Below are 26,032 nucleotides of genomic sequence, written 5' to 3'. Positions count from 1 at the left end.
CAAATTTCTTCATAAGTAAGCGAAGTAGAACTTTATTCTTATTTAGTTGTGCATGTGCTCATCTGCATTTTTTAAAAAAAAGAAAAAAAGACAATATTTTCTAGTAATCTGAATTAGAAAATGAAACACCAGGAACTTGTAAAGTTGGTGATACATAGTTCTTATGTCTGTTCTCAAAAACTGAAGTGTCTTTATTGGGCTTTTATTAAAATCTATAGTTGCTGTTGACTAAAAGCAATGGCCTGAAAAATGGTAAATCCAGACTTCATTATTTGCATCTGTTTTAAAATGAAGGTCTTTAATGTCTCTGCAGTGTCTTCAAGACTTAGCATGGTAGCTAGAGCAGAATAACAAGCTCAGCTACAAATCATCATCAAGGTAGCATTGCTAAATGTTTTTAAATGTGGTTCACAAAATGATCCAGCTCTTTGCTTGTGATGGTAAATCCAATTATTTTAAATACCGTGTTTCCACTTAATAAAAGAAACTCTCCCTTTCTCAGGGGAAGCAACCAGAGCCTTGGAGCACCCAATGGAGCAGATGGGGTGACACATTTGGTGTCAAAGGCATTCTGCTCATGGCACATGTTTCCTTGCCCCTTGGGCTCCAATTGGCCTGAGATGGAGTCTTGCTTATGTTTCCTTGGTCCACATTCCAGGCCAAGAGGCCGAGCAGGTGTTTTATTGGAGTCAAAGGGGTAGCACTGTAATACAGCCTGTATCCCTGTCACTGGGCACTGGCAGATCTGGCTTGTTCTACAGTGCAGTAGTGCTTAAAGGACTGCTGTCTGGGAAAGTGTCTCAAGCATAATGGTCTTCAGCCAGGAGCACAGATACATCAATACATAGCAACGATGCAAATATTTGGATAAGAGTAAACAGAGAATAATTCTTATTTTTCTGTGAAATAGTCTAAAAATGTTGATGTGCAAGTCATGAAGATGCGGGGGAGGCCCACCGCAGTTGTAGTGTGTCTTTGTTTCACTACCTGAAGTGGGTCATGAGTGTGTCTGCATTCCAGACAGGTTTGCAGTGTGTTCACCAGGGTTTACCAAGTGTCCTAAAAGGAAAATCTAATCCAGAGTGCACTTGTCTCTGATAGTTTTGCAACCAGTGATGAAGTAAATGTGTTGCTCGCCTGAACTGACTTCACTTCTGCTTCTTTTGAATTACCTTGTGCTCTCCAACAAATGCATCAGCTGGAGTGATGGGAAATGGAAGAGGATATTTAAGGCCTGATTTCCAAGGGGCAGTTGTCTTCCAGTTCTAGCAATTTGCCATGTAGCTTCCTTTTTATTTAAAAATAAATTTTAAAAAGGCTGGAAAGATTGTCACTTGTTGCTGCTTGGCCATGAGTTGGGAGCTGGCAATAATAAGGAAGAGATGAAATAAATATGTTACTGCTCAAGGGGAAACATAGCGAACGCTGGAAAGTGATCAGTCTCGAAGCTGATGGCCTGTTCCTCAAGGATCTTGGGAAGGCGCATGCTGCTCAGGTCAAGTTGCAGATTAGGAATAATTTTATGTTGCATGCTGCTGTTGATTGCTTGGGCTGGTTGTTGTTTACAGTGGATTAAGGTGGCAAATCTGTACTGAAAATGTAAACCTGTAAATAGTGTGCACGGTCAGATATTCTAACTTTCATACTGGCTTTCGGGCTACAGCTACAAAGGTTTTTTGCACAAGTGACTGCACTTTGTCTCTTTTTTTCCCAGTGTAATTGTGTTGACTCGGACTTTGTATGTGGTATAGTGCTCGTTGTTCCAATGTCTGTGATGATTCATTTATTATCTCATCTTCAGAAGAGCTGGATTTGGCTGAGTGTAGCTTCTGTTTAGCTTTGTTGGCCAAATTCAAGGAATGTATTTAAGGAGCAGTGATTGAAACACTGGATTTGTTTTCCAGAAGACATCTGGTTAGCATTGTCAAATAAAACCGGATTTAAGTAGTTACTCATAAAGCCTCTATTGTGTCTTGCTGCAAGACCCTCCAGACAGGTATGTGTTTACCCTTTGTTTTCTCAGGGCATCTGCCAGATCACTGTTCAGATGAGCAATATTAGGGTCAGCCTTACTAGTTGATAATCCTGCTGAGAAGATTATGGACTTAAAATAATCTTACATTTCATTAAAGAGCTGCAAAGTAGTGGGGAACCACTTCATAATAACAATAGGCCTAGCTCAGGTTCAGAGAGATGCCAGTATGTGAGCTCCCTACCAAATGGAAACCGTAATGAGGTAAAAGACTATTAAGGACTAGGGGTAGACCATATGTACCAGAAAGGCCTTATAGCTGTAAAATAAAATAAGAAATGAAATTAAAAAAAAACGTAATCAACTTATTTCTAATTGTTTTCGTTTCAATAGCCAGGTTTGTGCCAGTGGTTTTGCTTATATATCCTCTACTTTTTACTGTTTCTGAATTAGTTCACAGTACATCTCTTGATGGTTTTGGCTAGATTCCGTACTCTAACCACCCCCTTTAACAGAGAGTTGTTTTGTTTTTTTTTTTTAAAAAAAAAAGGTTATTCAAATTAAGTTGAGCAGAATTTGATCAGAAGTCTACGCTTTGTTTTTGAATGCTGCTCTTATGCTGAAAAAATTAGTTACTTGTATTTAGATTGCCTATTTTTGGGTTTAGTGTATAGCACTATGCTGAATGTAAAAACAAACAGGTAGATCATATTGATTGGTTTCCTATATGCATTATAGCTTTTCTAGTGAAAGTCTTAAGAAGTCTTAATGTTTGTTTCAACACACTAATGATAGTGTATTCTCTTAAACCAGATTAATGTGTTTCCTCTGTATTTTCTAAGGTGGGTCAGTCAGTAAAAAGATGCAGGTGAAAGATAATTAACTTAATCCCATTTCAGAAGTGTATTCAGAGGAGAGAAGAAATTTGATCTGTTGCTGCCATAGTTTCAGTGCTAGGTAAGCAACTTCCATCACAAGGAACATCAGAATTTCAGTTGTTTTCCTGTACGTATTTTTTCCTCCTTCCTCTCTTAGATTGGAATTATAACTTGTGTAGAAGAAGCATGTATATGTGAAGCATTTTAGATAGCTTTGAAAGTTGAGCATTGAGTGTTCAAGAGAAAAACTAATAGAAATCTTCTCTGTTTTTGTATCAACCATGTCCAGTAGTCTAAGAAACAGCAAATATTCATAACAGTACAAGAGGAAAAGATGACTTTTTTTAATGCCAGCATCAAACATGCAAAAGGAGGTGAAGAAAACTGTTAAACTTAAGACATCTTGTCACCAGTAAATGTAGTGGTATAACACTTGCAGAAATTATCTCAAGGCAAACAGTGATTTTGAGCGCTCTCTATGACAGCCTGTTAACAAATATCTTCTGTAATGGCTGTAGCATTTTTGTGCCATTAGAAATTTTTTCTTTATGGCTAAATCATACAGACCACCTGGGAAGCTGGGAGTGGGACTACATTAATTTGTTTTTGAAAAGCTTAAGGAAAAAAGGAATGGTCGAAGTGTTTGCATTCACTAAATCTGTAAAAGGTATTTCACATTTCAGAGTTCCTGTTACTTTGAATACTTTCTAAAGGCTTGCACCTGGTCTGGACCCTTGAAAAATAAATCTAACTGCATGCTTGCTTTACTTTTAATGTTGCACTTCATGCCCCATCCTTGCGCTTGTACAAACATTTGCTCAGCTGAGCCCTGAAGTAGCCTGGGGAAGCTGGTCTGGAGGGGTGATCTGTTGTTGTGTCAGGAACCTCTTTCCCAGTGCAGAGCCCAAGCTCATTTATGAGGTGCCCAGTGCCAGCACTAGGGGAGCGATCACAAGCTGAAGCGCAAGATGTTCCCTCTGTACACCAGGAAGCACTTATGTGCTGTTCAGGTGATGGAGTGCTGGCACAGTTTGTCCAGACAGGTTGTAGGGTCTTCTCTTCAGAGATGTTCAAAAGCTGCCTGGACATGATGCTAAGCACCCTGCTTTGAGTCTCCTTTTTTGGCTAGGGTTTGGAGCAGAAGGGCCCAGAGATTCCTTCTGACCTCTTAGTAGAGGTCTGTGATTCTGTAAAAACAAAAAAAACGGATGAAGAAATAGCAATATAAAATTGCATTTTGGGGAAGGAGATGTGGTATAACAGGGCAGGTGGCTGGATTGGCATGGGCTGGTATTAGCCAAAGCATCTAGAAAGAGCTGTTGAGTTTTTTTCAGCTGGGCTGGCATGGTAGTACATCTGTTGAAATTCTGGACTCATTAAAAATGGGAGTCTGAACAGAACAGCACACTGAATATATCACAGCTAAAGTTCATGAACTAGCTTTACAGTTAGAATTGGTCACAGTTCAGTTGTTACACAAGTGCATCATTGCTGTGGCTTTACAACATATTTTAAAGCTTTGATATAGAGCACTCCCTGTGATAATCAAGTTCTGCGGATGATATGGGGATTTATACATTTAAGGGAAATAGGATTTGATCCAAGCTGAGTGAATTTTTGGGAGGAATGAATATAAAGTGGTAGAGGCAAGCTGTCTGCCTCATTTAGATCCAGCGACAAAAATAGATGCTGCATTGGAATTAAATTGAGTTGTTGTTTTTTTTTTTTTTTAAAGTCACATTTAGCGTGAGATCTTTGTTGAACACCAGATTGCCTTTGTACAGCCCTGCACATATACAACCTGTTTCATCCACACAAGCAAAGCTGTGCGTTCTTATCTGCACATTGCAGATGATACACGAATAAGGAGACCCAAAGTGAAAGCTGGTGACTTCAGCTAGCTTTACCACCTTAAAGAGACCTTTGAACTAGAGTGTCTGTTTTAATTACGATTTCGGGCTTTATTATTCTCCTCAAGCTTTTTATCTTGGAAAATTACCTCCTGAAATTCCCATTAACTGTGCTTCTGTGTCATATCTAGAGTCCAGAGTCACCCTGTCCTTGTTTTTGTCACACTGTAATGCAGAAAGCAGACCAGGGAGCAGCATCTGAGGAAGGCCTAGTTTGATAGATACGCTCAGAGTGCATCCCAGTATAACATCAGTGTGACCAGTCCCACACAAAATAGAGAGGTGGCAGTTATGTTTAAGGTAGCAGCCCTTTTGCCTCATAGTTAGAGCATGCAGTTAGAAAGCTGCAAGCTTGACTGGTGCCAAAAATCTCATAAAAAGCACACAATCTTCAGAAGTAGAGATTTTCAATTCCGTTAAATTCTTCTGCTCCTTAGAAAAGGTTGTCCACAGTGCTGGACCTGGCACTGGTTGCTGCTTACATGATGGAGAGGACAAGAGCAAAGGCAGCTTGGCCTTTTAGCTGCCTTTACCTCAAAGTGCATTCCCATATCCATGTGGTTCAGGCAAAGCACAGATAACCGCTGCGGGTCTGACTTTAGGAGGCACGCTGGTAAAATTTAGATTGTGTTATGACTACAGGCGTAAAGTTTTTGCCTGGACCTAACCTGAGTGGATTTGCTTGGTTAGCAGCAATACCAAGTCTTCTGACACCTGGTTCTGTGTGCCATAAAGTTGTGATACTTACGTTCCCTCAGCTCAGCTGGAAAAGCAAATTCAAAGAGTGCCTGAAGACTAAGTGCAATTATTTATTGGCTTTGAAACAGGTCTTATTCCAAAGTAGAAAGCAATGATGTATTATGTTATAGAAGTGATTAAAAAAGCGCGGTGTATAAAGTAATATGTTACTTTAAAAAGTTTGCTTTCACAGTATGGTTTTCATTCTGTTGGAGAGTTTTAATGAGACAAATATATGTTGTACTGTGGTCTGTCAGTACTCATTAGATAAAGTTTGTGGTCCTGACTTACGGAGGAAGGAGATTTGTTTGTATTTACAGATAAGAAGGGGTTAGCTACAATGTTTAAAGCTAAAAAGAAAAAAAAAAAGAATCTGACCTGAGGGAATAGAGCAGTTTTCCAGTGATACGCTCAGTGAGTGGATAAACGTGCTTTAATATTCTAGTCAGCAGATTTATTTCTATGGTTGACAGTTTAGCTGACTCCTGCAGTTAATAGCCTCTCTCTGTAGTACCCAAAAAAAAAAAAAAAAAAAAAAAAGGAAAATCCCCACACTACAAAACACAAGTTATTACATGAAAGGCTCTGCCAAGAAGTCACCCTGAGTAGAACTGAGATAATTTCTCGAGCATGCCGACACAGCTGTCAGCTTGTCGCTTGCTCCCAAGGCAGCAGGGAGTGGGGCACACGGAGCGCCTGCTGCTCTCTGCCCCTCCTCTCTGCACTACAGCCCTTCTGTTTCTGCAGCCTGAGGCAGCTCTGTGTGGTTCATCCTTTCCCCTGTGAAATTGCCCGACTTGGTAGATGTTTTCTTTCTGGGTTTTAGCAGCTAGTCCTGAGGTGCAGGCTCTGTTCTTTGGTGCAAGGCAAGCTTGATTGTTTCTGGGACATTTATCCCTGCTTGCTCAAGCCATCTGATGATTGCCTCCACAGCTTCTTATTTCAAGCAAGACAGGGCTCTTTGGATATTGGAATTACTTAGCTGCCATATCTCTTAACTGTAAGTATCACGTTCATTTAAGATTCACGACAACAGTGGTTGCTAATGAACGCTTAGAAATGCAGATGGGTGGATTATTTGTATTGAGCTCTTACATGTTCTCTCAAGCATGCGTTTGAGTGTATACGTGTGGACAACTGCACTACAGAGCTTAAGGCCTGATTCTGCAACCGTCACGTGAGCGATGTTTGCTTACACGTGTAATCTCATTAGGACTAATTTAGTAAGTGGCAGCTGTACATTGAGGCCTGAGGCAGTGGGGCCTGGTGCTGGCTGTGATGGCTGTGCCATGGCCTGGCTGCTCCTTGCAGGGAGCCAGGCTCAGGTGGGGTCTGTCCTGAAAACCGGTACTGGGTGCCTGTCTGCTTGCAGCCGGGGAGCTCTCCTGTGGAGGGGCCACTGACAGCCTTGAACAGTTATGTTACAATGAAAAGAAATCTAGAAAGCTTCTGAAAATGACCCTAGTATGTGGGTTGCTCCAAAAGTAATGCTTCCTATTTATTTCCATGGAAACTGCAACTGATACAAAGAGCACAATAACACTATTTGATAGAACAAATTCGCAGCTACAAAAAGCTGTACTTCAACACTGTCACCACCGTGACCTATGCATTTTTACCAGCTACAAACCAGAGTCTTCATACCACACATAAAAATAACAAAGAAGTGGTTTGCTGTTGTTACTTCTGAAATGTACCACCCACCGCCTCACATCCACTGTTTGGTTCTCCATAAACATTCAGCAAGTGTCAATTGATATCAGTGAGTACAATTTTTTTCTGCGTGGAGGAATTCAATGAATTAGGAAGCATTACTTACAGAGCAGTACTTCTCTCTTCGCTCTCTCTGACCACCCTGTTGCTGGCAGGGCAGTGCGTTTTGCTTCATGTAAATTTCCAAGACTCCATGATTAATTTCAGTGGAAAATTTTGGAATGTATAAAATGTTACCAAAGGAGAGAAAAAGATCCAATGCATGCTAGAAAACCAAGCATTTCTTGTGCCATGAGGCAGTGTGATGTGGATGTTGAACTAAGTGGACAAGTTATACCTTAATCCTGGTTTTCCACAGTAATACCATGTCAAATGAATTAATGAGGTATCAGTGCTGTGCCTTCTGTTCACCCAGGTGATTTGTGTCTCTAATTCTCATGTAACAATATAGTTTCAGATTGTTTTTAAAGCTGTAAATCACTTGGATACGCAGAGTTCTAACTACTGTGTGTTATCAGCTCAGGGTCAAATGGAATTACATGTGAGTTCTTAGTGTAAAATGAAGAGATCTATATGGGATTGAGTGGCCTTGATGGTATTTTGTACCCATGGCCTCACTGCATGCCACAGAGGCCAATAAGGTTTTATGTGGAGAGCTTGAGCTATTAAGCTGGAGCCTGATCTTTGGACCTTACCTATGGAATTATTTCCAAAACATTGTAAAACATAAGAATTAGCAAAGCTCAGTAAGCTGTGGAGTAGTGCAGAATTCAGTGTTCATGGCTCAATATTTTGATGCAGGATTGCACTCAGCTCCATTGCCTGTAAATTCCCCATTTGGAAGTTGGAACTGTGACTAGGTCATGTGTTGCTGGTGAGAAGCAGAGCATCTTTAGTAAGCTGCTGTCTTACACTAGGATTTAGCAAACTGCATTAATGAAACACAGAGCAGACATACGAGGGGTTGGTTAAATGGCAGCAACACAGATACTATGGTATGGGCACTGACAGCACTAACACATTTTTTTTCTGTCACACATCTCCTGAATCTACCATACTCACTGTAACAGTAATGGAAAACTTTTAAAAGTCTTTAGACCACATTTCTCAAACACTTTCTTTATGCCTAACTAAAACCCACCCTGTGAACAGCAAAACTCTCTTCAGGCAAAATTTCCATCTCTAAGAAGAGTTAACTTAGCCATGTAAGTGAGGAAAAATTATTTTATAACATAATGTGACTAAATCCATTTTTAAGCAATAATTATAATATAGAATAAGTTTAGAAATAACAAATCACCAGTACAGAATGAAAAGGACAAAGAACTATTTTATGACTTTATTTAATTAGAGAAGCGCTTGAAAGGCAGCAGGAGATGGTACACAGTACCTTTCCATGGTTTTCCCCAGGAGCTGATGAAGGGGAAGTGGTGAGGGCATAGTTTGGCTGTTGTGCTGGGGCACTACCCAGTGCTTCCATCTATTGCAGTCACTCAGCCACAGAGCGGCATTTTCCTAGTTTTTGCAGGCAAGCGGCAGCTGTTGAGGGAAGAAAACTATTTCATTTGGGACACAGTAATACTGTTTCACTGTTCAGATCAGATACACTCTAAGTAATGCAGCACATAGAGCATGCATTGAGCTATCTGTGCATATGCTGCTGAGTTGATCTCAAGACAGTGCATCCCCAGGAATCAGTGTTTGTGTCCAGCCTGATGCAGCCTCCTGTATTTTGCTTCATCAATTTTTAGGCAGAGATTTTTAGGCTGTGTGCATTTTTGTGTACTGAATAGCATGGATATATCAGCCTTGATATGAGGTTTAAGAGTGTGTATATCCATGGCTCAGTTAGCACTCATGTACTGGTGCATTCTTAGAACTGAAGGTTATTAATAACTGAAGCTGCCTGTCTCCTTTTTTTCTTTCTTTTCTTTTTTTTTTTTTTTAACCTATTCAGACATCTCTGAAATAACACGAATATTTGTAGGAAGTTTTTCACTAGCTCTGTCTAGTGTTCCTCCCTGCTTGGATAGTTGGGTTGCGGTATTGCTCCTCTGGGAAAAAAGATCCATGTCTGGAAGTTTTCATAATGTACTTCTTTCTAATATATATATTTTTAAAGTGTGTATATATATGTATATATATAAAGCCTTTTGCTGAAAAATCCAAAGTTAATTGCTTACAGAGGGACTTAAGGAGGCACTCAGATGAGGTGTGTTCTTCTCATCTAGAACACTTCTCAGACAGAAGTTACGAGATTTGGTCTGACAGTGGCAGGAGCATTGCTTGGGTGCAGTGGCTGACCTCCTGTTGGGCTGTTACAAAGTGAAGTTACAGATACCTGCCTGAAACCTCTGCAGAAGTATAGCTGGCCTCAGGTGCTGTCTAGAACTGTGAAATGTGCTGTGACAGTAAACAGCACAGTAAACAAAAAAACAGTTCCTTGGGACTGGTCACCTTTCTCTGGGTGAGTTTCAGCAATTTGAGCAATTCTCTTGACTTCTGCAGCCACATCACTGCAGTGGCTTCTGATATTACTTGGGTATTGCATTGTGGACCAACAAAGATTCTGAGCTTGATTAAAAGCTACTGTTTTATTGTCATTTTGCTTGCTGAACTTGCTGTGGACTTTTGAAGCCTTTGGTTCTGTCTTCTTCAAAAGTTCAGGGAGTTCTTTTCAGACCTCCTGAAGTGCACTATGCATCGTCTTCATCTCCTTAGTCAGAAGAATAAGTAAAGCTAAGCAGCTGATACCAGAGCATGCATCTGTTGCACTTCATAAAGCCTGCGGTTCTTGAGGCGTTCATCCAGTGATTGCCTGGTGTTGGAGGAGCCACAGAAGCGGTTGGTCAGGGCCCAAGGCCTCATCCCAAAAGTGGAAGGAAAACTAACTTCACTCCTATGTACATCTTGTGTTGCCTTTGTGTTGGTTTGAAGTGATGAGTGACTGATCTGAAGGCAAAACTTGCAGTGCCGAAGTCGACAATTTGGGCATTAACCTCTGCTGCAATTTGACACAAGTTTTCATGCTGTTCCATTTTGCCCCAGCCTGCTTATTGCTGCTGGTTGTAGCTCACACTAACAAACTGGCCCATCGGGGTGCTTGTCTTTGTGAGCTTTGTGTGCTGGATTTGCCTGGATCCAGTGCCAGATCTGGAGTGGCGGGGGAGAAATTTGTTTTCCTGTGGTTGCTGGCATCCTTTTCTCAGCCCCCTCTGAGGCCCAGCAGCTGTTTGCCAGATGCGTGCAGTGCCGGTGCGCTCACACGTGTGGGACTGGTAAGCAGGCTTGCTGACTGAGCTATCAGAATTCATGTGGGTCTCAGAACCCACCGCTGCTAGCTTAGGGCCTTGAACTGAGAGAATGATGAGTTTGTGCCCTTTTTGATCTCATGCAGAAGCATGCAACAGGCCAGGACTTGCGTCTGGCTCTGATGGAAACAGCTAATTGTCAGTTGCATACTCTTACTGTTGATATGTGTGTGCATATGAAAAGGAGTCCGTCTTGATTAAACGATTGCAGAGCTGTGGTTGCTCAAGGTCAGTTAAACTATCCCCATGGAGTCCTACAGAACCCAGTTTTAAAAACGTCTGATATAACCTAGGAAACATGCTGAAGTTGCAAGTCGTAACTCCAGTTAATCATCTGACAAGCCAAAGCCTCTATAAAATGTTTCCCTCAGTATAAACACTGCATATTTTCCATTTTAAGGAGTACTAAAGAGATCAAGTTAGGGGGATAGATACTACAGTCTCAGAATATCTTTCCCCAGCAAGTGATGACAAAAGCACTTTGTGTCAGCCTATATATTGTGCAGAAATCTCAGTTCCTTGGATAGAAATCTAACAAATAATTTTCTTTTTTGCATTCCTCATCTTTCAGCAGATTCACATATCTGTCTCTGAAAGTGTAAAGCTAACAGTTTGACTGGGCTGATGAATTTGGTTGCCACATCTTGAACGTTTAATTTTTCCTTATGTTGTGGCGTCTGTTCTTCTTTAGCGCAGTCACAATGAATATCAATTAGGAGTCGGGAGGACAGTTACAGAAGACTTGGATGGGGGGGATAAGGGTGCTGACTATGATTTTGGCCATTTGAGTGGAGATGCATGTTTGCTCTGAATTCTTTCTGAACTTTGAAAATTCTTTGGTTATAAACTATGTATGCTTTGTGTCGACAAGAGATTTTAAAATCCCTGTGCTTTGCATTCCTCTTTACAAAATCACAGTAAATGGTCTGTTCTGTAGGCACGAAGACAAGATGAGTGGTCAGTGCCAAAGTTACTTAGCAGATGGTGCTTGAGTAGTGAGTAACATCATCATTTCGAGTGCAAGGCGCATAATGGGTGTCTACCGGCCTGGCAAATGAGACCCTGGTGTTACTTGCATGCTATCCTGCAAGATGCTGCCATCTGTCAAGATACTGAGCCAGACCTCGCTTAAAAACCAACAAATAAATCAATTTCCATCTTCAAATCTTTCGCCATCTCTTATTTGAATAAAAGCCACACGTATACATGCTATGCATGGGCATACATGTATAAATAAAGAGAGGGAGGCTGAATATAGATTAAAGATATGAGAAATGCAACTCTGTTTTATTGCTTGGGATGGACAGTGCTAATGCATGGCAACCTCTTTCAGTAAAACACAATATATTTTTGAGTGTAAACAGTAAATGCTCTGCTAATACATTGATTTCCTCTTTCCCTGTCTTTTGGCAGAGTGTGACAAGCTGCGGAGAGATGGCTATCGGAGCTCTCAGTATTACTCTCAGGGCCCCACCTTCTCCTCATCCTCCAGTGCAATCTGTGGAAGTTACCAGGATGATTATGAAGAAATTGAACAAAAGGTAATGGTGAAAAGTAAAGTGCTGGAATGAATATATGCCTGCTACAGTTTAATTGCCTGCAATACTGCTCCTCTGTCTTCATCTTCACCTGTTGTGTCTGTGGGCTCCAAAGACAAGCTGTGGCTAACTTTGGTGCTTCAGTGCTGTGAGCTTAGATAGACAGAAAGATACTCTGGAGCCTGGCTATCCAAACCTGAAGTGCTGGAGCTCCTGGGATTTTCAAGACAGATATTCTAGAATACTTTGCCCCAAAATGTTGCTTATGAATAGTTACTTGTAAAGTTTGGTTTTTTGAAGTGTTACTAAGCCATATGCACTTTTGTAGCACAGACCAAATAATCCTGTCTGTATACCTAGTGTGCAAATCCTTAGAACTCAGTTTAAAGTGTACAGTGGTTTGAGTGCTGTTTTCCATGCTTTTAAATCACATACTAAAAGTTATCATAGAACATATACAGTCCCTCACCCAGTATTTGATTGCTTTATGTCTGCATATTGGCAGGGAATGTTGCTGCACCCCACTGAGTTCTTTGTGATATGTATTGGCAGCAAGCAGCAAGTGTAAAACAATGACGATTTGCAAAACCTTACTGAAATCAGTGGAATTATGATTTGCACTCATGTCAGCATTAACTGTTTGAAAAAATTTAGTGCAGCTAGTTATGCTTCAGGGAAAGGATAGCACTTCAATTTCAAATTAGAATAGTTTCCCTTAGATATTTTTAGCTGTAGGCATGATTCAAAGCTGATGAAAAAGTGGTCAAAATGACAGTATAAGGTGTTAATGATTATCTCAAAACTTAAACCATAACCCTGACACTCTTTTGCAGCTCTGTACTCCCTTACAAAGTGCAACATACTCCATGTTGTAGAACTAGTGCTTTATGATGACCTTTGACCAGCATCATTTTATTTGGCTTTACATTACATAATGACATGAAATTTTACTAATTTTTTAAAAATGAACACTTAACAGGTCACTGAACTTGAATTCTAGTCCCACTGGTAAAATACAGAATACTTCTGATAACTTATGCCTTGAGACAGTCATTTTTCAGATGTTAGCATAGTTCTTCAGTAACAGTGTGAAGCTGAGGTCACCAAATCCCATGATTCAGAACGTGAACTCCTTACCGGTAGATGAAAGCTTTGTGGCTTTGTTGTCTATTCAGAGCAAGGAAGCCAACATTTAAATTCTGTGCATGCAGCACCAGCTGAAATTTGAGAATAACAGAATAATCATAGATGAATGAATAGCTATTTACTGCTTGTGAATTTACTTCTAAGTTGACCTATTTGCTGTGTTTGATAAAACCTCTGTTTTACTGCATGGAGCTTTCATAAAGGAAGCTGTCTTTCCACACTCATTTTTATCTACTGAAAAGAAAAAAAAAAAAGGACAAATATTCCACTTGTCTGTCTTCACTGGAGACATAATGTGAAACCATGGCTTAGATCACACAAGAGAAGACCTACATCCACAAATATTCTTTTGTGGAGGTGAGTGTCAGTTACCACAGGGTGATATTCATACTACAAAGCATGCAGTTCTTAAAAGATGTTTAAGTGTTATTGTTTCAAAGCAAAGCCCTTAGGGTAAAACAGGCTAGTTAGCCCAACCCAAAAAGCAAGCAGACAGAAGGAGAAAACATGGAAACTTGACATGCCTTGAGTGTTAGTTTATATAAAGCAAAGTTCTTGGAACTACCCTTTTACTCTTAGCTTGATTCATGTAAGCTGCATTAATGGAGCACAATCCAATCCCCATTTCAGTGTATTTCTGCTGATCCTAATTGAGTTTGTTGGTGATTAAATTGGTTTGCCTGGATTTTACATCTCAGTACTGTAACCGGTGTCCTCCTTTGTCACCTCTTACATACCACCATTGGTGACACTACTTGAAAAGTGTTGCTGTCCTTCAGTACTGGTCTGTTTTCCTCGTGTCAGGGATATACTGAGATGTCACTTTCAAACACTGGTTCCTTTACGTTTTGAAATATATACATTGTGTATTTTAAGTGTATTTGTCTTTTGTGTGCGTGTGTTTATTTTTTCTCCCCTCATTCTTCCTTCCTTGCCTTTTTATCACTCATTTTCTTTCTTTCTTTTTGTCTCACTCAACAGTCTAGTCTGTTAGACTGCATCTCTCAGTCTTGCATTAGCGCCTGCTGTAACTTGGTTCCCCGGAGCAACAAGGTACTTTGTCCACAAGTGGGACCATCCAGCTGTCTCATTTGCAGCTTGATGTTACTTGTAGCATTTAGCACATAAGCAATCTTTACATTCTGCCCTTAGCCTTCAGTTGTTATCTGCTTCTGTTCTCTGTTAAAAATTGATTAAATGTAGAAAAACCAACTGCTCAACAGAAAAATGCCATGCCAAGTTTGTTTCCTGCATTTTTCCTCATTATTCCCTTTTTGTCTGCAGTCCAATATCTTTTAGTTGCTTTTAATTACTTTTGGTCTATTAACATTTGCCTCCTTTGAAACTCCTTCCCCAATGAACACTGTGTTTTATTTATTTGGCTGTGTGGTTGTTTTTTTAATTAGCCAACGAAAAAGTTTCCTAATTGGAGTAACATAGCTTTTAAATGATGAACGTGAGCTATAGAGAGTACTAGCTGGCAGGCACGTGCTGTATCATGTCTTTATTCCATCTATGAAAAATCTCATGGTATTTTTCCCTAAATACTGTTACTTGAGTTATGAAACTTGTTTTGATAGTCTTTTAATTCTGGTTAACAAAACAGCTCCTTTGCTTATTTATGGGGCAAAAAAAAAGTGTACTTTTGACACTGTGTTCACCCAAACCAAATTGTTTCTTTAATATCTGCAAGAAATTGTTTAAAGTGTACAATGAAAACAAATGCATTAACTGTATTGGCTTGAGGGACTTGAAGTGATGTGATGTAAAAATTTGGCTTAGTTTTGAGAGGGGCTGAAGAAGCGGGTGTTCAGGTTGGAAGTGTGAATGTCTATGAGCCTTGCTGTTGCTGGCATACCTGGAGGTGCCTCCAGACTGTGATGCCCTCAACTGGTTCCCCCACCACTTGGCTGTGATTATGAGTGAGTACACATGTAATCAGCATAGGTATTTTATACTGCTTTGCATTTTTTTTTAATGCTGATCAGTTTGCTGGATTGACTGTATAATCAGTGAATATTAAGATGTTATAATTGCAAAATAAACAAGAGAGTTAGGCAAAGTAGATTATGATAACAAAAAGAGAACAGATAGAAAGCTTACCCGTATCCGGGGCTCACTTACAAAACTCCAGCAGAGTGGGTCTTCAGAAGAGATCCTTCTCTACTGGTAGTCAGCTCTTAAATGGGTCTAGGAGAGGTGGAGCCATGCTCCACCCCTTCCAGCAGCACAGGTGAATTGCCTTCACCTGTGCTCCTGTGGCTGACTCATTGCTTGCCTCAGGTGATCAATCAGAGGTTCAGGCCGTGACTCAGCAGTTCCCATACAGTTGAGACAGCAGTTCAAAGAAGAAAACGCGTTTGTGAGAAAAAGAACTCAAAGCCATCAAAGGCTGGAGAAGAAATAGGGTGTTGAGAGAGATGAATAGATGACTCAATTGCTTTGGCTCTCATCCACAGCAGCATAGAATTTTTTCTCAACTTTGTTTTTCAAAAAATTTCTAATTTTGAGAATGGTTTTGATGGACAGTGAGGTAAATGACATGCCTACAAGTTTTAAGGTCCTTTGCTTAAAAGTAAGACTTGTATGGATTGTTTTTTCTTCTAGAGGTCCTGTCTTTTCAGACAGTGTAGTACAAACCATTGCAATATACAAAGGCTAAGAATAAATAGGAACCTGGGGCAGGACATGCTGTGAGATACGCAGCGTGGCATCACTTGTCAGCTGGGACCTCTCAAGCAGCATGCGTGTGCTCAGGCAATGAAGCTGTTATGTGTCACAGTGCCTGAGTGCACAGGGGACAAGAAGTCAGCAAGGCAGCGAAGGGGCTCTAGCTTTGTGAACCAAGTAGCTCCCCTCTGACTGTGGTGTATTCATGAGCCGTTCTGTCCTGCATTCTCATTTCAGCTTCACCTTAGAAAGTTCAGGCTTTTTCCCCTCTAGACCATGTTTATGAAAAGACAGCAAGGTCCAGTGTTCCGGACCTCCCTTCTTCCCTGATCCATTAAAGTGCACCAATCCAATGGATTTCTTAGAGGAGGTGGGTGTAGCATCCCACTTGGAAACTGCGTAAAAATTTGATCATGTAAATCAAACCATAACATTGTTTTGAGTAGGAGATGCTTTAAAAATGAGAGGGGTGCAAACTGTTCTGTTAAAAGCAGTGTTTATGCTGAGATTTGCTGAGCAGATAGTGTGATCTCAAAACACTGTCCAGTGCTATTTCTCATATAGCAAACCTCACTTCAAAAGACATTTCTGTTTGTACAGCAGCAATCTGTTGAATCTTCCTGCAAAGTTCTGTATTGTAAATCTGGGTGCATTTTCTAAAAATATGTAACTTTCACAAAGGCACATAAAGTATAAAATATTTTTTTTCCTCTCTTCTCTAATTTTGTCATAACTAGAAAATTAGATAAGAAATTTGTGTGAAGAAAGTTAAAAAATGAGCTACTTTCTACTCTGCACAGGGCAGTTAAGTATGGCTTTTGACCTATGCTGCCCTTTGAAAGAATCTTTACATCAAAAAGCAAGTAAACGTACCACTATCACTGTGAGTACTTTGGGAGAAGGTATTTGAGTAGAGATAGTCATGCTTATCCAGAAACCACAGAAAGCGTACCTGCAGATGAAACACTAACACTCCTTCCCACACTCAAAACCAGCAGCTCTCCTACTGAACTCTTTTTGCAGAAATATACACCACTGTCCAAAAGCAGTCATCTTTCCTGAAGCAGTGCTTGGCCACAGCTGCACAACTGAGTTATCAATTGCTTTTCATTCATTATGTACTTACTGTACCGATCAGTTTCTGTCCTCTTTCCTCTGTCCTTCCTCAGTTTTCTGGCCTTTTAATTCTGTAAAATTTCTGATGGTTATTTCATGCTTTTTTGTATAACTAGGATTCCCTCTCAGTCAGTGCTTCAGTCCCCCAGTTTTTCTTTTAGTATTCTGTAACAGAAGTGTCCTGCTTTTCTGTTGGGGAAGGAAGGGTAGCTTTGTAACCCGTATCTCTGTCACCTGACATTTTGGAGTAGCCCCTGGTGACTGTGACTGACAGCTGAGACCTGGCATTGCACTGGCACTGTCTGAACATGACTGTCACTGGTGTTGATGCTGTCACCCAAAGCAGAGCATCCGCAGGTGGCTGCAGCTCAGACTTGCCACACAAACTGCAAAGCCAGCCTTGCTGTGCTGATGCAGACAGAGCTATTTGTGCAGGAGGGAAGATGATATTTCTCCTCTCCATCCTCTGATTAGCCCTTTGAGTGCTTACACGCACACCTCTAACACCGGTGATGCCCCATGTGGGCTACCACACAGATGTGGGTTGCAGTGCCTTTTTTGCTCTGAGCTGTTGCTGAACAAACTGGAGGAGGCACAGCCTGGAGGCAGCTTTCCCATCTGCAGTGGCGTTTCTCTCTCACATTGCTCGAGCTAGTGGAGGTTTTTATAAATGTGAGTGATTTGAAATGGGAAAGCACTTCCATTTGTGTGTAAGTACTTTAAGTGTGCCTGCACCGTGTACATTTATAAACAGTGTATGCACACAGACACACATAAAAAAAGTAACGTTCACATTATGTTTGTGTATTATTATTATTACCTGAAGGGATTCAGGTAATAATATATATATATATATATATATATATATATATTTATATATATATTTTTAATTTACTTTTTGTCTGGAATCTGCTTTGATTTATTGATCTGTAATGAAATGTTGGGTCCAGTCTGAAAGAATTGACAGTGCACAGTGGTATGAATAAATGGTTATTTATAAACAGTGGGAACTTCTCATGATGACAAGGAGAAAATTAAAATCAGGAATGATAAACAGTGGTTGCAGTGTGGTGTTTCGTCACGCCTTTGTGTGCCAGTCAGCTTCAGGAGAGAGCAAATCACCTAGACAATAATGACAGAGAAAGTCCATCTGTTCCAAACAGCGGTTACACCTCTCTCAAGCAGCCAGGGAATAACTGTGAGGAGAGTAGTAATCCAGTGCCAGCAGCCCCATTTTGGGTAATACTCTGCAGGCAGTGGGAGAAACAAAGAGAAGGTGGTAGTAAGGAACCTGATTTGGGGGCAGAGGGCAGATTCCACCTTGCAGAGCAGCCAGGGCAACCAGCTCTGAAATGGGTGTGATAAACAGCTTCAGAGGTCTCTGCTGTCCCTACAGCCTCCACACTCAGAAGTGTTTGTCCTCTTCCTCGTTGTATCCGTAGGCAGGAGGAAGAGGAGCTTCTTTTTCCTCCAAGTCCTTCTTCCTCTACTGTTCTTGGGATAACCTGAGGTCCCTTGCAGTGAAAACAGATTTGTTCCCCTAAAGGAAATGTCTTTTTTGGCATTATAAGTTTGGATGGTGGAAGGATTTGTACAAGCTGTTGCAACCTCTTTTTCTGATGCAGAAAGGTTTTATTCATTTATTTGAAGAAAAATATCCATCATAGATGTGATATCTAACACTTTTGCTAAGGAACAACTTTAAAAATGGCCACTGTATGTATACTAATACTTTTAACCACTTCATCCTTTAAAAACAAGCAAAGCTTGAATTTCTCCAAAGCCAACACTTTTCCACACTGATCCCTGGCTGATGGTTATGTCAGGTGTATTGGCTGAATCATTTACAGAGCTCTCCCCAAATGTGTCTCTTCCTAATAGATGTCTTCCTTACCCACCTCATAGCTTAGTGTAGCTACATCATGGCAGAGCTCAACCTCATCTTCCCAATGGGACACTGCGGAGAAGAGAGGAAGGGGAGGTAAAGCTCTCTCCATTATTTCTAAAAGTGAGAAGGGTTGGTTGCTGAAGGAACAATCTAAACATGTAAGATAATTATTTACTGTGCTTTGCTCCTCTTTCACTTATATGGTTCTAAACCTGATCAGATGTCATGGGTAAATCCAGTCTAGAGTTGTTTTTCCTCTGTTTTGTTTCTGTTTTTTGGTTGCTGTTGGATTTTTGGTGGTTGTTGGTTTTTCATTTGTTTTAAAAAGTTACTTGTAAATTAGTGTGTGTTATTTGTGAGGGTGTATCCACAAGCCATCATGCTGACTGCAGCAGCAGTACCTTAATGCTTAGTCCTCTGTTTTTCTAGTAGAGAACTAACACTGTTGCGTGTATGTCTATTTGCAGTGTTCTGTCTCTTCCCCAGAAGAAGAAAAGCTTATCACCATCAAAAGGCCTAAAACTCCAGTTTCAAGTGAGTTATCAGATATCAACACACAAACCAACTGGACTAAGTCGCTTCCACTGCCAACACCAGAAGAGAAGATGAGGCAGCAAGCACAGGCAGTCCAAACAGATGTGGTTCCTATTAATGTGACTGGTAGGCTTTTCACTTTAGAAATTGTATTATGCTGGTTAGGGAGGGGAGGGATTATAGGAGACCCATTAGGTGGTATTTTAACACTCAAATGTTCTGTATTTGATGCATGAATTTGAAATTACTTCTTGCACCTTTCTGTGAAAACAATATTTTGCATTTAATAGTCTTTGTCTGCACTTAATGAGAAAAACTTGAAATTCCTTAAAATGAACATTAATGAAGTTAGTCTACACAATGTGGGCTTGAAACAAAATTAGATATTCATTAAATACAAGATGATTGACAAATTACTGTTACCGTAGGCTTCACTAAAGATAAATAATGGAAAATCATGTTTTGTAAAATATTAATGATATTCAGGATTTTCTTCTAGGATCTTTATTTAAGGAAGGTTATCAGAGACTTCTGTATCTTGAAAACTAAATGTTACAAAATTTGAGAAGAGAATTCTTGAGCCTCATTTTCGTCAAAAATAAGAGTTTTAGGTGTCGAGGAGAGTAGGGAAAGAACAGAAGGTTAATGAGGCTGTCCTCAGTTGAGACTCTTGGTATGACAATCAACTTACATGACAGTAGCCCACATTTTCTGCATGCAAGCTGTATATTGATTCTCCATTTTCAAAATGCTCTTTGGTTTCACTGTTGCAGAATTCCTACTCAGTGAAACTTAAATTACAATGAAGTCTAATGTTGCATAGATATTTTTATGTGTGTAAATAGAATTTGTATGAAAGATTGAATAATCACTTTGATTTAATAATCTCTCTGTCTCTGTACAGTATCAACATTGTTTATTATTAGTTAATTCAAATAATTGACCATTTGCCTGCCAAAACTGGGATGATATTCAATATCCAATTTAATTCAAATGCCATATGGCATTCTCTGGCTCCATGCTCACTCTTACAATCAATAACTTGCTATGTTCAGTTTTGTTTTGAAAGTAAGTTAGGAAATCTCTTGTTCTATGTGATTATCTTTTCTTTTCTTTTTTTTCCAACGAGTATTTTTATAAATTATTGTTTTGTTAGCAGTGGAGCACTACTTCTCATACTAAGGTGTATGATTAAGTTTTAAGATGTAGTTTAAGGCCAGTGATAAACATCAGAGAGCTCTGAAAAATCAGTAAGAAATGTTTCGTTAAGTAGACAGTAGGAAATACTTGAGAGCAGTGGAAGATTATGAACACTCCACCTCTGGAAAATGAATAGAAGGAAAACATGCAGTGCTGAAATGTAACTAGAGTTGTTTGTGTTATCTAGGAAATGTAGGATATGGGTGTAGAAGGCAGAGTTGTGGGAAGAGTGAATTATCGGACATAATCAATGAACTTTCAGCATGGTTTTGATGTAGCAACAGCAGGAAGATGGTTTACTTACAGAGTGGGTAATCTGCCATTTCATTTAATGACCCTGTGTAATGAAAATATATGGGTGAAGTAAATAGATGGAAAGAAAAATGGGGTAAAAGAGATCAAGTAGCTGTCCTGAATTTAATTCAGTGTCACAGGAAACATTCAGGAAACATGAATGCATTAGCATAAGTTACACTTACAATTTCAACCAGATTAATTCAAATGTTGTGGCAAGCCTTGTGCCCCTTGCATGAGTTGGCTTGCCCCCAGCAAGTGCAGCAGTTCTCAACTTTTCTGGTGAAAATAGTACACGTTTATTACACTTCCTGGAATGTGTTGTGTGGCATTCATTCCTTAAAATCAGGATAGTAGGAAGGCATACAAAGCAAGGATGGGGAAGGAAGACTATTCTTTCAGTATGAGAGCTGATCTCTGGAAACCAGTTTCCTTTTGCCTTGAAATAGCTGTATTGCTGCTTTGCATCAAGAGAAGTGACAAAAACAGACTGAGCCCCACACACATACAAAAAAAGCTGCTGTCCTTGTTCCCCTTTAAAAAGTTGCAATCTGCTCCCCTCCTCTGCCCTCCCACACTGTGAGTAGTTGTATTTTGTGAAGTTCCTTATGTTACTATGTGAGGCAAGAAAAAAAAAAAAAAAAAGACCAAAAATTCTGTGCCATTTGTTAAATGTGCTGAGGAACAAACCATAGCTGGTTTTTGTTTTGATTCGGCTTTTTCCTTTGCTTGCTCTTTTTCTTACTCTCCCAGAAGAGAGGTCAAAACATTTCCATTTATTACTCCTGGCATTAAATAAAACGTGAAGAAGAGGTGACAGCATTTTCAGCAGACCATTAGTAATGATCCTGCTACAATGGCCTGTCACGTGGCTGTGCAACAAATGCTCCACTACTTCAGCTTTTGGGGCTCCTTGCTAAGCAGATTGCAGCTAATGCAGGGGTAGTAAAAATCTTTTGGACAGCCTGAAGGTGCAGGAGCATTGCATTAGGCTGACAAGCTGCTGACTAGACATTCAATTTGTAGGATGTTTCAGTCTTTGAGGGTGGCTGGGCTGAGCTTATTCTGGCCTGAAGGAGTTGGGCTGAATTTTCAGTGGTGGCCAGTCTTTGCTTTTACATTATCCTGTGGGTTAAAAGATGTGTAATGGTGTCTCCTGTACTGGGTTTTCTGGAACTAACTTTCTTTCCAGATGGAGGAGTCTGGTGGTGGTGGAGCTGATAGGCAGCAGGCTGGATCCTGGAAAATGTTTAAGCATTTGCTTAAGTCCTGCTTGGTTGACTTCAGTGAGATTTAAACACATACTTAAATATTTCCAGTGAATCCAAGAAAGCTGACTACATGTGAGGGAGAACTGAGTAAACTAGATGAGGAATGTTTAGACTATTTGTTACAAACCCAATGGAAGAAAAGTATCTTTAAATAATACGTTAAGGTCAGTATTTTCTAAAAACAGGATAACTATGAAGAGTAGCATAGACTGAAATGTTTTTAATTTGATTGTTAGAGATTTTGAAGCAACTACTTTGAAATCCTATAAATTTGCACAGTGTCTTTGAAAAAGCGATTTTGAAACCATCTGAAGGAGGGTTGGTTGAGTTAGCTCTTTGTTAGCACGGGGGGAGAAGTTAGTGTAGATCAGCTGACACAATAACTTTTCCCAAGGTCATCCTGTTGGTGTGCCTCAAACAATGCATAAAAGACCATCGTCTTGTTTGCACCCCTTTACTTAGCATTTTGCATAGTATTTTAGTTGGGAGTATTCAAAGCCAAATTTTAGTTTTCTTGCCCCTTACTGTCTCAGGCATAATTGCTGGCTTTGAAGGGATCAGTATTTAGAGATGCCAAACATTGTCTTTTGAATTCTTTAAATTCATTATAATGCGGCCAGTTATTATCCTATATAAAAGGATTATCTAATAGTCCCAACTGAGACTCCATATGGGTGATAATATCATAATAGCAGTAATGCCCCAGACATTGGATTTTTTGTCTCAGTGTTTTGGGGCTTCTGTGAAGCCCATGGGATTCATAGCTCGATATCTCAAGATCCCATGAGATTCCTTCTCCCTTAATCTGCCCTCATTTCAGTCAGTCAGAAACTCAGATGAAAGTGACACTTCTTTGTAGATGCAAAGATTCTGCCCAGCAAAGTGCGTTTCATTGGAGAACAAGACCCTTAAAAAGTCAGTCTTTATATCTACAAAATGGTGGTTGAAACTGCTTTGTATTTTTCCTTGTATTTTCATTATTCCGTATGCTATGCTTTACCTTATGACTGTGTCTTTAACTGTTTTAGTAGTTTTCTACACTCTCTGCATGACACACATCACACTGATGTGTAGTCTACCGAGGATAATATTTATGACATATTAGTTACTGTGCATTCATCACTTTTAAGAGGTAAATAATTTGGTCATGAATTTTCAAGAAAGCATGAAAGGCAAAAATATATACATGCATATCAAACTTTTTCTGTTTGATAGGTCAATTTTAAGTAGGTCATCTAAAGGACACTTTAGATGTTTTGTTACTGCTTTAAAATGTTTAACTTCTCGTAAGGAAACTATGTGTGAGATTGGGGATGGGTATATTTTTAGAAATGTAGAGAATTGTTTGAGCTCAGTCTAGAGGGCAAATCTTATTTTGTTACTTGTAAAATGGCCAAACTATAAACCTCTCAACAAAAGTGAATTCCTAAAGAATAGCTGCTCAACCTTAATGATAGTGGTGCTTCTGGGTCCCATCAGGATACAGCCCATGGTCATATTAAGGTTTTATCTGGCAACATGCATTTACACATTTTTTTCAGCTCTTACCATTGCGTATATGTAAATTCATTTATAAAATTTCGTTTTTAAGCAGCTTCCACTCTAACTGAAATATTCATAAGCTCCTAAAACCGATTTGATCTCTGCATGCTCCATAGAACTTACTTGTATTTGTGTTAAGAGATCACCACCAAAAATATGGTACGCTTGACAGGTTCAGAGCAACTTGGAACGAAAACAAATTTGATTTAATGATGGACGTCTGTAAGGAAGTTGTAGTAGCTGTTGCTAGTAGCAATGTCTGTTCCTTTATAAACCATTGCAGTCTTTCATTTTCATGAACAGATTTGCTTTTTCCACAGCGCAATATTTAAAAAAGCAACAAAAAAAAAAACCAAAAAACCAAAAAAAACCTCCATCTCCTGCAACCACCAAAAAGAAGAAACAACAACAAGAGCAGCCAGCAAACCCACAAATCCCACAAATTAGAGGGCCAAATTAAAGCAAGCATTCTGTTCACCTATAGAATTCTAGCTTCTTTCATCTGTGAATTGGACCCAGGGGAAGTCAAATTCCTTTTGAAACCTGCAGTACTGAGCAGTGTATACATGTGTCTAAAACCTTTCTGTGACAGTGTGCTGTATCTTTTCCTTCAGTGTAAACCTTCACTGTGGGATCAAGCTAACATCATTTATTAATGCCTTTTTTTCATTTCTACAACAAAGCTAGTGGAAGAAAGTGCATGATGTCAGCGTGCTTGGAAGTAATGTTGCTTTGCTTATTTTACCATGTATTAGGGGAGAATTTCGACCGCCAAGCCAGCATTCGGCGGTCTCTAATTTACACAGACACGGTGGTAAGACGGCCGAAGAAAGTCAAAAGGAGAAAGACTATAACAGGAATCCCTGACAACATACAAAAGGAGCTAGGTATGGCTCATCAGAACTGTATTCCATCCACTGTTCATTGTCACTGCTTATCATTACTCGACTAATAACATTACCAGTGCTCATGAAACCAATACAGTCTGATAGCCAATTACAGTTCCAAATAAGCAGGTGCCTCCTTGCCACCTGGAAATAAGGGCCTTTTATCTGTGGGCTTCCTTCTGCTGAAGGGAATGTGGTATTTGGAAAATGGTTTACTGGTACAATAGAAATCTACAGTGATGTAAGTTTTGTGGTCTTTAATGCCTTTATGGAGATTTGGTCCACTCCCCTAAGATGTTAATGGGAGCAAAAATGAAGTGGGTAGGTGTTTCAGCTTGCAGAGTTATCCAGTGGGGAAAACCAATTCATTGATGCCTTCCTGGATCTGCTGAGAGTTGCATCAACAGTGAAAATCTGTAAAACTTCCAGTTTAGTTTCGATCTAATTGGCAACCACTTAAATGTCAACATTATTTGATTTCAAATAATTTACATGTTACCATTATCTATTTCATATGTATCAAAGGAAAAATGCTGAATCAGTTGCATTGACACTACCTCAGTCTGTAATCTTTTCACAGTTAATAGTGTACAAGATATTCAGAGCTGATGAAATAGTCTGAATTTGGGCAGCTTTTCACACACGTTTTGCAGAAGTCTGACAGTAGTGGTGTTGTTTTTTTTGTCTGTTTGGTTTTTTTGTTTGTTTGTTTTTTTAAGATATTACATTTTACCCAAATGATGACTTTATAGAGAAGATGATGAACTTCTGCCTCCGCTCCATCCTTCTCTCTTTCTGCAGTAGAGAAAGAATATCTTAAAATAGCCTGGCAGAACATAACTTTAATTTTTTTTTATCTTTTTTTTTTTTTTTTTTTTTTTGTCATACATGTGAAGTCACATGTATGTCATGTATTGACTCTTTCAATATATTTCATTACTTTGCATTTTGCATCTCTTAAATTACATTTTGCTTTTCTGTTTCTGGATGGGTTTGAATAAGATAGAGAGCTAAACATAGAGTGAGACTGAAAATAAGCAAGTACGTGAAGAGCAGTTTGTGTCTGGAACTGTGCTCCATCAGCATCTGTAATGAACAGTGCCCTGCCACGAGAATCTTCTGTCTCCAGAGAGAAAATTCACTTATCTTAACTCTGCCTTGAATCTTCACGTGGCAGCTTTAAATGTTGTTACCACTGGATCTCACGTAATGATTTTGTATCTAACTGCTGCTCTGAGACCTGTCCAAAGCTATGAGGTGTCTTTGTCCATTTCTTCTTGTGGGATGGATACTGTTTGCTGCCTGTCATTAGGAACTCTTCCTGGAAATGTAGAAGTCCCTTTTCCTGTCCATAGTGGACCTTGCTACGTGGCTGTCCTCAGTTGACCTTGCTACCTGGCAGGAGACACTTTCCAGACTTAGAG

The 26,032-nt window shown here is 39.7% G+C and overlaps 1 protein-coding gene across 7 annotated transcripts in view; it reads left to right on the top strand.

The window, feature by feature from the left end:
• Positions 1 to 26,032, top strand: part of NHSL1 (NHS like 1) — a 164,321-nt gene that overhangs the window by 119,377 nt on the left and 18,912 nt on the right. For 4 of the 7 annotated variants that reach the window (XM_042812798.1, XM_042812790.1, XM_042812827.1 and 1 more), the window contains exons 3-5: positions 11,936 to 12,063; positions 19,348 to 19,540; positions 24,477 to 24,608. In XM_042812798.1, the coding sequence (XP_042668732.1) occupies positions 11,936 to 12,063; positions 19,348 to 19,540; positions 24,477 to 24,608 (453 nt within the window). The remainder of the gene's footprint in view (positions 1 to 11,935; positions 12,064 to 19,347; positions 19,541 to 24,476; positions 24,609 to 26,032) is intronic. The other 3 variants (XM_042812818.1, XM_042812810.1, XM_042812835.1) reach the window with 1 other exon arrangement.

This window comes from Centrocercus urophasianus, unplaced genomic scaffold (genome assembly GCF_019232065.1).
Source record: "Centrocercus urophasianus isolate 14NV4802_14NV808 unplaced genomic scaffold, USGS_Curo_1.0 seq_10, whole genome shotgun sequence".
Classification (NCBI taxonomy): Eukaryota; Metazoa; Chordata; class Aves; order Galliformes; family Phasianidae; genus Centrocercus; species Centrocercus urophasianus.
The sequence above is the reverse complement of the archived record's forward strand: the minus strand, read 5'-3'. Positions and strand labels throughout refer to the sequence as shown.